This window comes from Trachymyrmex cornetzi, unplaced genomic scaffold (genome assembly GCF_001594075.2).
Source record: "Trachymyrmex cornetzi isolate Tcor2-1 unplaced genomic scaffold, Tcor1.1 scaffold16, whole genome shotgun sequence".
Taxonomy (NCBI): Eukaryota; Metazoa; Arthropoda; class Insecta; order Hymenoptera; family Formicidae; genus Trachymyrmex; species Trachymyrmex cornetzi.
The window spans coordinates 6,108,592-6,125,083 of record NW_017296201.1 but is presented as its reverse complement, the minus strand read 5'-3'; the positions used below and the strand labels follow the sequence as shown (position 1 = coordinate 6,125,083).

Here is a 16,492-nt window from a genome sequence, read left to right as displayed (position 1 = left end):
GACAGGACGATAACGAAGATCTAGTTTACGAAGGAATAAAATTTTATATGCCGATTAAAGGCCGCCGGGAAGCATCGATTTACTCTGCGCGGGGCGTGGTAGGTATCGTTACTTGACGATGTCATAAATAGAAACGAAAAGGCTTCAAAGAGAGAGAGAGAAAGGTGTCGGAGAACACTGAGCTCAGTCAACACATCGCTTCCGGCGAAATTTCATTCACGTCACGTACGAAGACTGTCTAAGTCTTAAATTAAATCCGCTATGCGTAAAATTGCGGGCGTGACTGTTAATTCATCTCCTCGCATATCGTGAAGACGAAAGACGACGTCGAAGTTTGCGCCGGTGCTGAGCGGAATCGGGCGCCGCCGCCGTATAGTCTATTCCCCGAGGGGTGCAGGAAAAGGACACATCGTCGTCGGCGAGCAAACTCGAGAGGTGCCATTGGCACGTGAGAAATTTCCCCGCGTCGTCTGACTCGACGTCGCCGTCACTTATCGAACGTGTAAACTACCTGCCACTGTGTCTTCCGACTAGGACAGTGCAATAACGGGACTCCACCGATTTCCCTAGGGTCACCAAGTTACGATATCTCGCACGGTAGATACGATAAACTCTCTACGAGCTCTTCAAAGACGAAGCGTCTCTTCCGCTTCGATAAACTTTGTATATTATATCGCACTATAGGACGAATTATGGACGCATCCGGATCGTATTTACTCGCATATGGGCGAATAGACGGTTGGCCGCACCGAGAGTCAAAATAGCGCCGTCACGAAGGAACATTCGTGGAACGTGCGAAATATCCGTGGGTGAGAAACTCGGGTGTCTCTCGAAAAGGATCACTCCTGCAGCATGCTCCGCGACGCGACGCGTGGGCTTTATTCGTTATTACTGATCGGCTACACGGCCCACGCTCTTGACAGCATCTTCGTCCCGTGTCCCGTCTGCCCCCGCAGGTGCGAATCAGTTACTCTTCTCGTACAACGTACACGCCACTCCTGTTAAGTGGCGAAATAATAGCGGCCGCCTGTGGCGGCGCCCGCCAGCGGATGCGGGAGGAGATCGTTTTCTCTTCGCAGCTTCATACTGCTATATCACGAGGAAATATCTGGAAACCAACGTCAAGTACTCGCAAGGTGCTGGCCTCGGCATCTGGAAACCAGTCTTCTTTCGGCAAAGTCTTGAACTGTTAAGATAATCAGAATTATAACTCGTAAATCATGTGTTGTTGCGAAAACTTTGAACTCACCAGCAAATGCAATATTGCCAGCCAATCGCTTAAGGATATTCGTATCATTTTTAAAGAACACACCAAGTTACTCTTCATCGTCTTATTGATATTAAGAACCAAAATTAAAAAATTTTAATTTTCTTGACTTTTGCATGTGTTCCTTGTTCCTTGGATTATTATTACACGATGTAATTGTTACTTCTCTGCTGACTGAGTTGAGCAACTTTGAAATTGTAAAATGCTTTAATATAATGTAATTGAGCTTATCATCAGTTCCTCACTGAATCTATAAATGTATAAAGCAATAACATTAAAGAATTTTACAAAAGTTGCAAAGCTGCTTTCTCTGCTGAACGCAGCCGTTCTCACTTTAAATAATTGCATCAAATTGGATCATAATTATTATCTTCAATCAAATCCAATGATATAATTATTAGCATTATTTAATATGTAAATGACAATTCATTGAAGCACGTTTCTACCCACTTGAAATGTAGGATAAGTATCATCTGGCAAACTCGTCGTACACGCAGCTAATTAACGAAAGATTGCTCATTGAGATTATTAAGCCGCGCTTAATCTATATCCACCCACGGGAGAATCGGTTCAGTGACGACGGTGACATTGAGAAATAATCCGATTGACGATAGGTATACATACACCATAATACGAGCTACTTGCGCCCGGTATTCACGGGAGTCTACCGATCCGTAAAAATGAAATTCGATTAATTAGGAGTCGACGTGATTAGGGCGGATTCATTGACGTGTGTCTGTCCGAGCGCGACCGGGAGTCGCGCGCTGCGACGCGAGTAAATTGCGCGTAACTCGCGCGAGCGCAACTCGCGCGGCCGGATTAACCAGGAGGGCACGGACAATAATTAAGTTGCACCGTTGATGATTAATCGCCGTCTCCGGTCGGCCCAACTCCATTCCATCCCGAGCCAGTGATGAGCACGCATCGCGCGATATGTAATATGCCTCGCGTGTACACACGTGCGAGCGAGTGTTTCATCACGTGGCAATCAGGGAAATTAAACGCCGCGTCGTCACGAATGCGACGAGGGAGGTCATCGCTCAAACGACGGTGCCCATTTTTCGAATGATTACGCCGCAAGTGTGCTTCGGATATTGAGTCTAACGACCCCGCGTTACGATGGTAACGATCGGTATAGCCGCGGCTGCTTTTATGCACTTTGCACGAATTAGTATGGAGCGTGTATTTATTACAAAGATACACTCGGTACACGCGGCACGAACGTGCATACCTACTGCTCGTTATTTCATTTTATCGGCTATTCGTTACAATTGTTTCTCGATAAGCTAAATATCGACTCGTGTGTATTTTTTTTTTTTTTTCTTTACCCCCGTAGTAATTAATCGCGGTGATATTAGAATATACATTCACAGCACATTCGTTGCCATCGAAATGCCATTCGAAATGCTATACAATGATTATTAATCGAGTAAAATTTCGCTCGTAATCTCAATTTTAAAGATTCTATCCATTCATCGGATTTTCACGAAAATCGAAGGAGAAAATATTCAAACGATTTGTCAGCCGATTCAGGTAAATTCCGTTAACGATTGATCTCACTTGATCGTGGGGATAAACCACAAGTGCCGCATTAACCGCATCCGCGGAATCCTTGGGGCGCGGCTTGTTTAATCAAAGCTATCTCGTTCTCTGTAAAAGCGAGACCAGCTGTTGCGGCTCAATACGACGCGCGCGGCGAGTTTCGAGGCGCACAGTGCAACGTTTGTATGAAATCGGACAGCAATGTGCTGCACACACACATACATCACGGATTTTCGAGAATACACCATTGTCCGCGTGCGATCTCGATTGGCCGTGCGTGAGACGCCTGTATCGCAAACTCCTCGAATAATTCGCCGACGAGCGAGCTGAGATTCGTTGGACATTAAACTTTGCAGACCTATGAACGTGTCTAATTGCGTGCCCCGATTTCTACGAAGCGATGTCGCAGCAGTTGGCAGAAGTTCGTACATTCATGTTGTATCTTCCGAATCTAAAATTCCCGTCGTGGGATTTCATGTTCCGCCAAATGTTTTCTAGATACATGATAAGCAATCTAGATAAGACTATATAAGTTTTTAATTATAAATATAATTATTATTAGCAGTAATAACTATGTATAAAAATGGAGCTTTTAACGGTAATTATTTTTTCATGCAGTTACAGTTACAAATATTAAAAACTTTTCTCTAACAAGTGTATATGTATACTAAACTATATACATATGTACAGGATATCCATAAATGTCGGGACTAAACTTGTACAATGTGCTAATAAAATCGAGTAGATGAAGAAAGTTTATATAAACTTAGGTCTCAAAATGCTTTATTAAAAAATGTTCAAAGAGATATTATATTTGTTACTATTTTCAGTACAATAAGAATATTCGAAAGAGTCATTATTTCGACGAAAGAAATTATTTCAGAAACAAGAATTTGTGAACAATTTATAAGCTTTTATTCAAAATAATTCGCTCTTGACAACTCGTAGTAGAACAGTTTATAAGTTTATAAGCTTTTTTCACCTTTGACCTCATTAACATACTGTATATGATATATTTATATTTTTAAACCGTACATGTGAGAAACACAATCAGTACTAAAAATTTAAATGCCTATTACGGTCGGAGCTGGATCTTCGTTGCTTTTAAATAATTCAATCTTGAATTACTAATATATACTATATATGTATACTTGCATATATACCATATTGTAGTCTTTTTCTAACTGCGCCTCGGTAGTCTAATGGCTCAGGACGCTCGTACGATTTACAAGAGATCCGAGTTCAAGTCCCGACCGAGGTAATATTTTTCGCAATAAATTTATTAACAGTTTTAATATATTAACATCTTTATAATATATGATGCTTGATGGTAGCATCAAATTATTAAAATTGCTTGTCAATTTAATTCGCGATATATTACTAGAGTAGTTTTAATTGCGTTTATTTAATCCGGAAGACAATTCGGCGCGCAGTTATAATAGAAAAAGACTACAATATAGTATATATGCAAGTACATATATAGTATATATTAGTAATTCAAGATTGAATCATTTAAAAGCGACGAAGATCCAGCTCCGACCGTAATAGGCATTTAAATTTCTAGTATACTGTATATGTTTAGTCCCGACCTGTGTATTATTTTTCAGTAATTCTAGAAGAAACAAGCATCAAGTTACTTAATGAGCTAAGAATGAATTAACTATCGTAAAATGGTAGAGAGTTCTTTGATATCTCCTTAATGAGCAAATTTATGTCGTTTGTAGAGATTTAAGATGTTAGAAATATCCGAGATTTGAAAGCTAAGCCAAAATTCTCTAAATTCCGCAAAAAAGATAACTTTTAGCTGACATGGATAGATCGTATAATTTACAAGCTGCTCAAGAATCGTATCTTTCACGCAAGACAATCTATTCTCGGCGTACAAGTAAATTTACTTAGCTGCCACTTACATCGAATTTTAGATAAAGGTCACCGTGAATCGAAAATGATATTAAGTTTCGGCGTTGTAAAACCAGTGTTTACAATGATAAAGCTAATAGAAGCCGGCAATGATGATTCAGATAGATGACGATTACGAGAAACTCATCCTCTAGAAACGACTACATCTCGCGTCTCGCTGCGTAGTTGGGTTAATTCCGCGGATAGGTATATCGTGACGGCTTTAATGAATTCGATAAGTAGGTATATATGCTAATGGTGGCAGAGACGAGGGAGGCAAAGGAGGGGAGGACCCATTCTGCGGGACCGGCGATGACCTGGGCGCGAGAATCGAGATGGGCCTGGGAGTGAGTCATCTGCAGAAAAACTGGTTTCTACCGTAATACCCAGGTATCGCCGATAAAGAATCATTCCGACGCCTAATAACTTTGGCCGCTGCGCCTCCACCATTCGCCCGTGACAACTCGGTGGAGAACCGTGAGACCGGAATTGAAATCGGTCGTATACTCATATCCCTCGCCCTCCCCGTATGAGAAAACGAAGAGGCGCAACGATAAATCTCCTCTGCAAATGATACAATACTCGTGTGACCGTTACATAGATAGAATTTGAAAACAGTTCCTCCCAAGTGTACGATATAATTACCTTGCCGCTCAGATAAGAGAATGCTTGATTGCGTCCCGTGCCCCACTTTGCCCCACTTTGGTGAGCCGAAATTTTGGATTGCGTTACGGGGACGAAACGCGCGTGCGTCGATCATACGTCCTTATTGATCGCAGCCGCGGAGAGACCGGCGGAAGACGAATGTTTTATCGATTAGATCGTAGCAACGTCAGTCCTTGCGTGCACGTGAAATAAGCCGACGACACTGACGAAGTATAGAACACGGCGCGATCGACGGACGACGGTAGGCGGACAGCAGTGCGACGATAAATTACGTTATATCAGACGTACGAAATGCCTTGCGTATCGGCCTTACGATCGGCTCCTGAATTATCGCGTCGATCTGCAATACGGGATTTCCATACGCGCGGCTATCCATAAATTCTCTATGAGAGGACCGATCTTTCGACTACCTCTAAATCTGTCAAGAATTCTTACACGCGCCGAGACGGTTTCTTCCCCGAAATCGGCAAAATTGTTAAAATAGCACATCGGTTAATCATTCGATAATTCACCTTTTTTTACAATCTCAAAGTTCTCGCAGTATCCTAAAGTTAAAAACGCTAGTATTTTACATATCAAATAAATATTCCTCTCTTGATGAAAGCGTATTGGCAGACGCTAAGTGCATTTCGAGAATATTTGTTACTTTATTAAATGAGATGTAAAATTATTATCTATGATCCAACGAAAAGTACATTCTCGTATTACTCCATTCTGTACGGACGCGACCGCCGGGAGGTTAATTGTCGGCAGGTAAGAGCGGCCAATTAATAACTCGCTGCATAAGTCGCGTATAATTATGTTAACCCTGGACAACGCGCATCATCAATTATATGCAATTAGACGAGCCGTGGTAGTGGCACAGTGCGTACATACGACGACGTATGAACGGCCGCGATCGTGTCTGTAGAGACATTTACAGTAGGTACAGCCTGTATGGGAGGTCCGAGTATCTCCATCCGACGCGACGGTCCCCACCTGCAGTTAACCCCGACTCGACTGGAGGTGTGCGCCTATTGGTCGCCCCGCCATTTTTCCAGCTTTAATGATAATAGGATAATGATGATTACACCGTTCAACTACCTGTACTAGACAGCACCTGTCTCTCTCCTCTCTCTCTCTCTCTCTTTCTCTTTCTCTCCTTCCCTCCTCCGTCTCTGTCTCTTTCTGTCGTCCTGTTTATCTACCTATCTAACCACCTCTTAGCGATCGAGGCATGAAAAGCGGATAGATCGATTCCAGTGTCTCGTCAAGGCGACTTAGAGTCTCGTGTTCGGTATCTTGAATTAGCGTGAAAGATGCTTCGCGATGCAACAAGATAAATTGGATATTCATAATTATAAGACATAATTAGTAGCCATGTATTTTCATGAGATAACCAATAATGATCTATTTTTCCAAAATGAAGTATATAAATGACTTATGCATCATTGTGTCATACACAATATGTATCGTAATGCAATGAAATGCATTTCATCACAACATAAATGTTATTCAGAGAAAGAACGGTTTTATTGAAGCATCAATAAATTTAACTACATACCTATTTGAAAATAATTTTATTGGACCATCAAAATAATTATGTAAAACACTTAAACGTTGGTGACATTGCTGCAAATAGTTTTAACATTCTAATATCATCAGTTTAAACATCCTATCTAATTATTTTGATCCAAACAAAATTATTTTCAGATCTGTATCTAGCTAAATTTTTTAATACTTTAGCAAAACTGTTTTTTTCGTGTTCACTCGCATAGATGGCTATATATATATATATAAAATATATCGCGAGACAAGTATTAAAAGTCGATCGAGGCGCGAATGTACATATATCACAACTATTGCTTAAATAAACGTCAGAATTTCAGAGATATTTCAGATGTTGGCAGTAATATAAGCCGGATTATACGAACGATGCTCTCCCGCGGCTGGGATGTCAAGTGGATGGCATTGCATCGGGGAAGATCTAACCAAGGCCGATTACTATTTAATATTATATATGTAGAGATGAAATTAGTCGATAAACGGTATAAATTGTAGCTATCGCCACTATGAGATGGGAAATCATCCATTGCGTTTTGCCGGAGCTCGCGCATACAGATTGCATTGCGTTCGCGTGGAACATCAACAGCACGGCGGAGGTTCTAGAGCGATCACGAGAAAACCATTAACCGCAGAAACTATTAGGCGCAGACTGCCGACAGCAGTGCACGCCAATGATATACACCTACGTTTTAGCCATATTGCTTGAGGTTTCACACGATTATGTAAGACGTATGGAAATGTTTGCAACCATCCAAGATAAAGTCCCTTCATTACATTTAATAAGTTGATCATATCTGACGTCGAGAAACAACTTATAATTTGTTGGATTTTTATTCGTTCAGTAAAAATAAAAATATGTAATTTTGTGGCTCCAATAAATTAAACAATCTAAGTAATATGTCTAGATGAGAAACTGAGTAATTTTGTACTTGACTTTTGCATTAAGGAGGATTTCAGATAAATCAAAACGTTTGCAATTAATTTTGTTGGTAAATACAACTGTTTGCGAATTATATCTTATCGCTTTAGGGCCCACAGCCCTAAAGCACACAGAATGTATAAGCATAGCACAGCATGGCATAAAACCACTTGGACCAATGAGCAGCCAGCATTAATTTACATAACATGCTCATTGGTCTAGACGGCCTTACGCTTGCCATATTATGCTCATACATTTTGTTTTATAGCCTGTATAAATAAATTATTTACGCATTAATAACCGCGGAGGCTTACAGGCATTTTACTTATAATTAATCCATTTATTCAATATTTACGTAATTACTTGATCGGACAAATTTACATTTTGGATACATGATTATCTATTTTTTATTTTTTACACATACATATAAATATGTGTAATTCCTTCTTAATTGATATCATCAAAATAAATTATATCATTCCATGCAGACATTACATCTCCAATCTTTGAAAATCGATTTCAACTAGTGTAAATTGATTTCTAGCAGGAGAAAATACGAAACCAAGCAACCACAGGCATTTTCCGTATAGTCAATGCCCGTCATTGACATGCAGACGGGACCATAACGATGCTGTCAGAGACGGCTTTTATATGAAGACATATCGCGGCAGTTGAACCGCGTTTGCATTCTCGACTACGTGCTTTTCTTTCTATTCACCATGTAGACATACTGTTAACTACAATTATTCCATTAAGCGTTAGATCATCAATAACAATAGTCAAGAATAGAATCGATAAGCTGTGGCCAGTGTTACAATTTGTCGCAACTTGACCTCGCAAGTATTTTAAATTTCTCGGAAATGAAGGGCAAAAAAATTGAAACTTTATTCCAAAACGCAATTGCAGCGAGCGGATATGTTCGATTTACAACAATAAGCTTCTTTAAGATTTAATAGATCTGTTTTTAGCTGAACTGTACATTCTTTGTACTTACAATTAGTGAAATAGGTATATGTTTGATTTAGCAAAAACGAGAAGGAAAATTCTAGTGTAGTGCAGTAGTAAAAAACAAACCTAATGTCTCGGTGAAATCAGTAATCAACCTTCAATTTAAATGACACGTATGAAATTCCAAACGGCATAAATAAAGTAAAGAAGGTTTAATTCCAAAATATATCTATATCTAATTAGAGAAAAATTTGCAAAAGACCCTTAAAAATGGCTTGCAAAAATTAGCAAAACATGAACAGAAAGGAATGACTAAAAGCAGCAAAAATAAAATCAAATAAATAAATATATATATATATATAAATAAATTAAGTAAATAACACATAAAAATAAACTTAGTAAAATAAAAACATCCACAAGACAGGGAAAAACCATACAACGATAATTGACCATTGTCACTTTATAATGATAAATTCTTTCCGATATCAGTGATTCATCCTCGAGTGTCTCGTAATTTACGCAAAAGATTTAGAACCGTCATTGTGTGAGATATCCGCAAGAGACGCGATCTTACCTCTATATATCCGAGGATTTGTTCTCCGAAATGTTCTCTCGGAACCGTCACAATGAGAGATTAGGCGTGTCGAAGAAATCCGACCGGTACTCGTATTCATCTATCTCGTTGGCAATGGCGACGCTTAACGAGGGCGTTAATCGAACGTAGTAAGCGGCACCTTTCTAAGCTGCAGCGCACGCTAAATCAATCGCAAATTATTGCAGCGGGTTTATGGTGCGTAACTGTCGCGCATGTTTCGCGAGGACTCAGCCTCTTTTCATTTCACAGCCTTCTCCGGGTTTCATCACCTCATACTTGCGCGCGAGCGAGCGTTCAGCTTTTACGAGTCTCTGCCCACTTGAGCGTAATATAATAAACATTATGTTTTATTACTTGAGCGAAATCTAGAGCGATAAACACTTAATAAATATAGTATATGTATTATCCAACAAAATCGAGCAAAAAGCCACGCGCATAACGTTAAAAGATAACGTTGAAGAGAATTTAATAAAAACAACTGTACTTTGCATATCCTTTTCTATCCACCAGTGCATAATTTAATTCGTTATTTACTCAAATCTTTAGTTATCATAAAATAACTTTGACTTAAATTTTAGTAATTCTCAAAATAGCACACATATCAAGTGAGAATAATATAATGGAATATACATGTTTTTTTATATCTAGAAGTTTCTTAAATTAAAAAATATTTTTGAAATGTCAAAATTGCGATTAAGCATTTTAGAAATATTATATATATGTGTATATACAGTGAGAGCAAAAAGTATTCGTACAAGGAAATTTGTTATAAAAAAAGCCTTATTTGTAGAAAATAAACATTAATTAGCAATTTTATACAATGAATACATTCTGTTCTAACAAACGAGCTTTGCATGTATTCCTGATTTTAGAAGCTAAATTTTTCGTCTACGAATACTTTTCGAGCATTCAAACAATACAATTTTTTATTTTTGTTTATTTTTTAGATGATATATTTTGTATAATTAATGTACATCTTTTTGGTATATGTAATTTTAAGAAACATACAATCTATTTTATTCTTTATGAATAAATTGTTAATTATCCAACAAGAAATGATCGTCAATTGAACGTCGAATCGACGTCAAATTGATGTTGAAATCATCGTATTTATGTTGATTCGACATTAATTCGATGACTCATTTCTCGCTGGACAATATTTACTTTTTAAAAATAAAGTGTTTTAAAAAAATATTTTCTTTGTACGAGTACTTGTTGCACTCACTGTATGTATATATGTAAATATGTGCGTATGTAACATTTTGCTATAAATGTTTTTAAAAAAAGAGACTCCACAGACCTGTGTGAACCTGCCACCGCTTATGTTCCAATTTTGTACATGTGTGCTGTCTAAACATTTTTAAAAAATTAGGTCAAAGTTATTCCGACTAGGTCAAAGTTTTACGGTACTAAAAATATCGTAAGAAAAATAAGGAATCATAGCAGATACAGACTGCGGATTTTCTTGTACAATCAGTTCTTTTATACTTTCAGGGGTGTACACCCTACAGGAACATTTACACAACCACGAGATCGTAATACCACGGAAAGTGAATCACCGAGGAGATTTTATCTCGGAAAATGTTACGCATCATCATCACGAAGACGGACCAGTCGTTCATTATCAAATGGCTGTGGCCGGAAACGAGTACCACCTCGAGCTGACGGCAGTCGACAACTTCATCGGCCGCGCGATGGTCGTGGAAAGACGGAAGCGGGATCTGCACGTCCGCAGTCCAGCGAAAAGTCATGGTAGCAAATGTCATTATCGAGGATTCATTAAGGGCCATCGGAATTCCCGCGTCGCTCTGTCCGCTTGCGACGGTCTGGTGAGTTACACTTTCGATTTTCGATAGGTCGCGTTTACACAAGTCGATATTCGCGTCACGTTTGCATTTGTTAAAATTTCAAAGGGATTGTTCCAATACAATTGTTCCTTTTTACAACACAGTTGTAACATTTATCAATTTATTATAATTTATTGGCTTTTTTATTATATTAGCTTATATAATGAAAAAAAATTGTATTATAATAATTACTTTATTTATAGTAGAAAAAAGAAGGAAGCAAATGAGAGACATAAAGTTAATCTTTACCTTATTTACTTATTGATCTTTTAAACGTCTTGTTTGCAAATCGAAGTCGATCATGTCATAAATCTCACGAAGATATCATTTGCACACTGATACAAGACGTCGAATCGCATTAGAAGCTGAACGAAGTAAACAAAGTCTGGAGTGGCATAACGTGGCGCGATTGAATTGTCAGTTGCAATTTGTAGACAGAAATCAAGCTCCCTGTTGCTCCCGGCGCACTAATACACTATTTCTCGCAATTCCGAGTCGAGTGAAGAGTATAACGAGAGATAAAATCTGTACTGTCAACGACTGTCAATGCATCCAATCGTTCGATACATAAGAAATGAGGACCGAATCGGGATTTCTGCCAGTTAAATTACAAATTATTGGACATGCAAGTTGCAATCAGGATCGTATATCTGCTCGATTATGCTCATGTCGGTGACTGGACATGAAGTTTCAGTCAGCTCGATAAAATTTTTCTGTCTCTAAAAGAGAACGTCATGCATTCATGAGTGAGCGACAGTTGATATATCAAGCGAACGATCAGCTCGCGTTATCTTATATTCGCTAGTAACCGCGAGCATTCGCGACATATCGCCCTTAAGATCGTACGGCAACGAAACGTGCTTTCGCTCGTTAAGTCTTTTCACTATGATCTCCATGGTGATTCTAAATCAATCACATTATACGCGCTTGTCTTTTTCTCTCTCTTTCTCGCTTTCCTTCTTTCTTGTGCGACAGCATATCTGCCACGAACTGCAGCCAGCTATACGTACATTATGCCACTTGAAGATAATATATGAAAAAGCAAAATACATTCTGTTCGCCTCTTGATGATAAGATTTTCTTTATTGCGTTAAAATCAGGTAGCCGTTAACGATGTCGATTAATTAATAAGTCCGGGCGATAACTCATAGCTAACAACTAGCACAATTTGAACGAAATCGGGTCGTATAGCTCGACTGTGGTGTACGAGCCAATTTTTCAAGAGTGATTTATCGCGTATCTGAAATGCACTTCTTTTGTCAATGTCGCGGCGAAGTGAACCAGAACTATCGGAATGAGAATTCAACTGGACAAGAGCTCTCTCATGGTAAGCGTGTTTTTAAAAAGTATTTTCCAGTGGTGTGCCATTTACATTATTGGCGTGCGATATCAAGGGAAATTGAAGAATTACGATCCATCTATATATATATAATACGAAATGCGATATTATGCAAATGAATATATTGCACAATAGAGATCAACGTGTAACTCCCTAATTTAGAGGAGATATTAAATATAAAACAATAATTCAAAATTCTCTTTCTAAATCTAAAGCTTGATTTAAACTTCTACTTTAACTCTGCGCAGTTCCTCTACTTTGATGATCGTCTTTTTTGGGAAATGTATGTTTGTTGTATGAGCGCTTCTAAAATACTTGGATGGAATGAAGGCAGCGAACTAAATATAGCAAAGATTATGCCGCGGAAAGTTGAAAATTTTCCGACGTAAAGCTCGGCACAAAACAACGCGCGATCTCTCGTCGGGCAGCGAGCTGCCGCCGCCGCAGCCTCTTTATCATCATCCTCGGTTGAAATTTATGTGTATTAGTCTACACGCTAAACTGCAAACCGCCGCTCGAGCCGCAAGAAGAGAAAACACTCGCGGAGTTTCCTACATGCGTAAAATCACGGTAACAGAATATAAAGGGCGAACGGAGGAATGCGAAGACAGGGGGAAAAAAGAAGCGTCTGGACAATGCGTGGAGAAACGAGGGAGAGTATAAAGTATAAAAGCCTTCGAGTATGCATCAGCGCAATTTGCTCGTAGCTTCTAGATAATGATTTAATTTGCCACGGCATGGCAGATTTATGACGGCGCACCTAGTCGTTGTCCACGTACGCGTGCACACGCGCACATGGATGCGCAATTGCATCGTACGTGCATAACGAGCCGCACAAATACATACACACATTTGCAAAGTAAGGCTGTCCCGACATCGGCCCTGGGTGTCCCATCGACCAGAACATCGCGGACCCATCGGCGGAACCGCCTTTATGGATGCTTGGTTCTCATGCAATACCGTATAATTGCTCAATTTTCTTCAGGAGCTCCGTGAAACTGCAACGAACAGCCGCAGTAATCAACCTCATCGAGTGTGTTGTATATTATAGAGAAATTTCGCGAAATCGTGGCGCCTCACAACAACGTCGCGGCGTGAATCTCTCTCTCTCTCTCTCTCTCTCTCTCTCTCTCTCTCTCTCTGCGCAAGTATAAAACAGGATACACTCTTAAATATTTCTTAAATATACATTTTGTAGATATAGTCAGTTCTTCTCATCTAAAACCGTCTCAAGTACAGTCTCTCGAGACGTCATAAACCAATCACAGAATCGTGTTGGCATCGTAAAACATTTCTTAAGATGGTCTTGAAATAAGAACCGACTATGGACGATATCTATAGTCGATTCTTATATTTAAGACTATTTAAAATGTCGTAAGCCAATCAAAAGGATGCATTAGCATTTTAAGATATTAAGACTGTCTTGTAATAAGAACGAACTGCAAATACCGGTTTATGAATATCAGTTTTTTGACAAAAAAAAGTTACGCACAAATATAGACTTGTGCACTGAAAAAAAGGATTGGCTGCTGCAACAAATTAGATGGTAAAATATGGCATAGCATTTTTAATTGATTGCAGCAGCTACTTTTTGGTTGCGTTAGTCCGCAATGTCAGTATAAGATTTCTATAGGTTAACACAGCCAAAAATTAGCTGCTGCAATCAATTAAAAATGCTATGCCATATTTTACCATATAATTTGCTGCAACAGCTAATCCTTTTTTTTTCAGTGTGCGTAATTATTTTTTTTTGTTTGTAAAGAGTATTTCTACATCCCGAGGTAACACGGTAAATCCGCTTTTCTAGAATGAGCTGAGAGTGCTAGAAGTATATGCGCACATTGGAGAAATTAATTCGGATTTTCTCCACTTAAAAGATAAAGAATCGCGCCAGTTGAATTACTCCGCAGCCGAGGCACTACGTAACTATAAAATACTAAATGTGACGAAAAAATGCTGGAAATAAGATAGTTTCTGCATAATAACGAACAAATCTCTGGATAATAAGACAAATCTGTCATTGTCGTTAATTGGTGAAACGGCTGATTTCAACATGTACACGCTACTTGATATTTTACGCGCGCAATTCTGTGTTTACCGTGGTTCTAATGTACCTACACCTCTCACGGATGATATTCATTTTTATTGGACCATAAAATCCGCGGCACACGGAGGCACGTGAGTATGCCTCCGTACGAGAGGAGGTGGTTGCGACGCGTAACCGCTCGTAAAACTCGAGCCTACTCCTGCCACTCACGTCCGACTTTTACGCGCAGTAAGACTCTATTTAGCGACAGATTATAAGCAACATTGACTTAAATCCAAGATTTAATGTCCCTTAAATTTTCGTGATGACTGAATCGCTAACTTTAGGTTGATAAACGACTTCATCTCCTCCATCGCGAATACAAAGTTTCTTACAGATGGGAGTATTTCTTCTTCCTTTACCCAAAAGTAGTCACCTGATTTTATTTACGTAAACGGATTGCCTGGAATATTTTTACACCCCAATTAAAATCACTGTTATTTAACGACATAGTGTATATCATTTTCTGATTGTTTTTTTTTTATTTATTATTAATATATAAAAATTGATATTATAAATGTATTTAGTCACAATTTTCTGATAAAAATAAGCAGAAACTAAACAAATATTAAATAGAATAAGTTATCCGTTAAGTAGCTTATTATGATAGTATTTCTAAAAAATAAAGGTTCTATTTAATATAAGTTCTCGTATTGCATTCTCGATGGAATTGCATATTTAAAGATTTATAAAAAAATAGTAATTAAAAAGAATCTGTTAAACAATATCCTCGCAAAACAATATTTTACAATTCATAATTTTATCGTTGTTGGGATATAAAAATATCCCAGATAACTCCTGGGTTAAGAATATAAAATTATCATTTATTGCTTTACAAGAAAAACAAAATATCTTGCACATATCAAGTATGCTAATATTTTTATTAATATTTTAAATTTAGAAGTCACACAAACATGACAAATCTATCAATAACATTTACGTTATTACACAAATTTTATAATGAATTTTTCGATGAAATGTAAAACATAAATTTCATGCTCATGCTTATCCATGAAATCATTTGATTCTTGAATTAGTGTATTGTAAATTATATAGGGATCGTTATACCGTAAAATGATATATACTATAAATGATAGTTGCATAGATATACTTCTCTCAATCACTCTAATTGTAGGACGTGTAATACCTACCAATGCAATACCGCAAACAAGCGTCGTAATTGGTGATGATCTGCTCGGAATGTCGTATTGCCGTGTCACCTGCTTCACGGATCTCTACGAATTTGCGCGTGTAAACGAAGTAATCGTCTCGGCTCTCGCGGTGTTATATTGTTATGATTGCATGTGTGCATATATATGTGTTCGTACGAGAGGCCGAACGTAATTTCCATCGATATGTAATGTGTATTCAGTAATTTCAGGCTTGCCCGGTAATGGCCTTATTCCCTTGGGTCATGCAATCCTCCAGTTCAGCCTCCAATGTGGCGGTATAATATTGCATTAGAATTGAATCTAATCATGATCATCCTTTTCGCTGTTTCAAACACTGATTGCGTACCGAGGTCAAGTGGTTTCAAATCGGATCGTATTATTTACTCGGAAAATATAATAAACAATAGATCATTTCTATTTAATTGTATTGTGATAAACAAATATATAAAATGAGTAAAAAATAATAAAAAAGCCCATCAGAGCCTATATCAGCTATTCGGATGCACAGAAAACACTTTATTTTCGTGTGAATGTAACAAAATCAATATACAGGGTGTTTGGCGACTACCGCATTTTTTGTCATACGTGGGTAGAACAGCCTATACTGAATCAAAAAGTCCTGTACCATTTTGAGGTGTCAGCAATAGTTAACAAGATATTAATTATT

At 38.3% G+C, this 16,492-nt stretch overlaps 1 protein-coding gene across 1 annotated transcript in view; it reads left to right on the top strand.

The window, feature by feature from the left end:
* LOC108758579 (A disintegrin and metalloproteinase with thrombospondin motifs 7) overlaps positions 1–16,492 on the top strand; it is a 45,417-nt gene that overhangs the window by 6,583 nt on the left and 22,342 nt on the right. Inside the window, exon 2 of the mRNA XM_018503578.1 lies at positions 10,876–11,210. Coding sequence (XP_018359080.1) covers positions 10,876–11,210 — 335 coding nt within the window. The remainder of the gene's footprint in view (positions 1–10,875; positions 11,211–16,492) is intronic.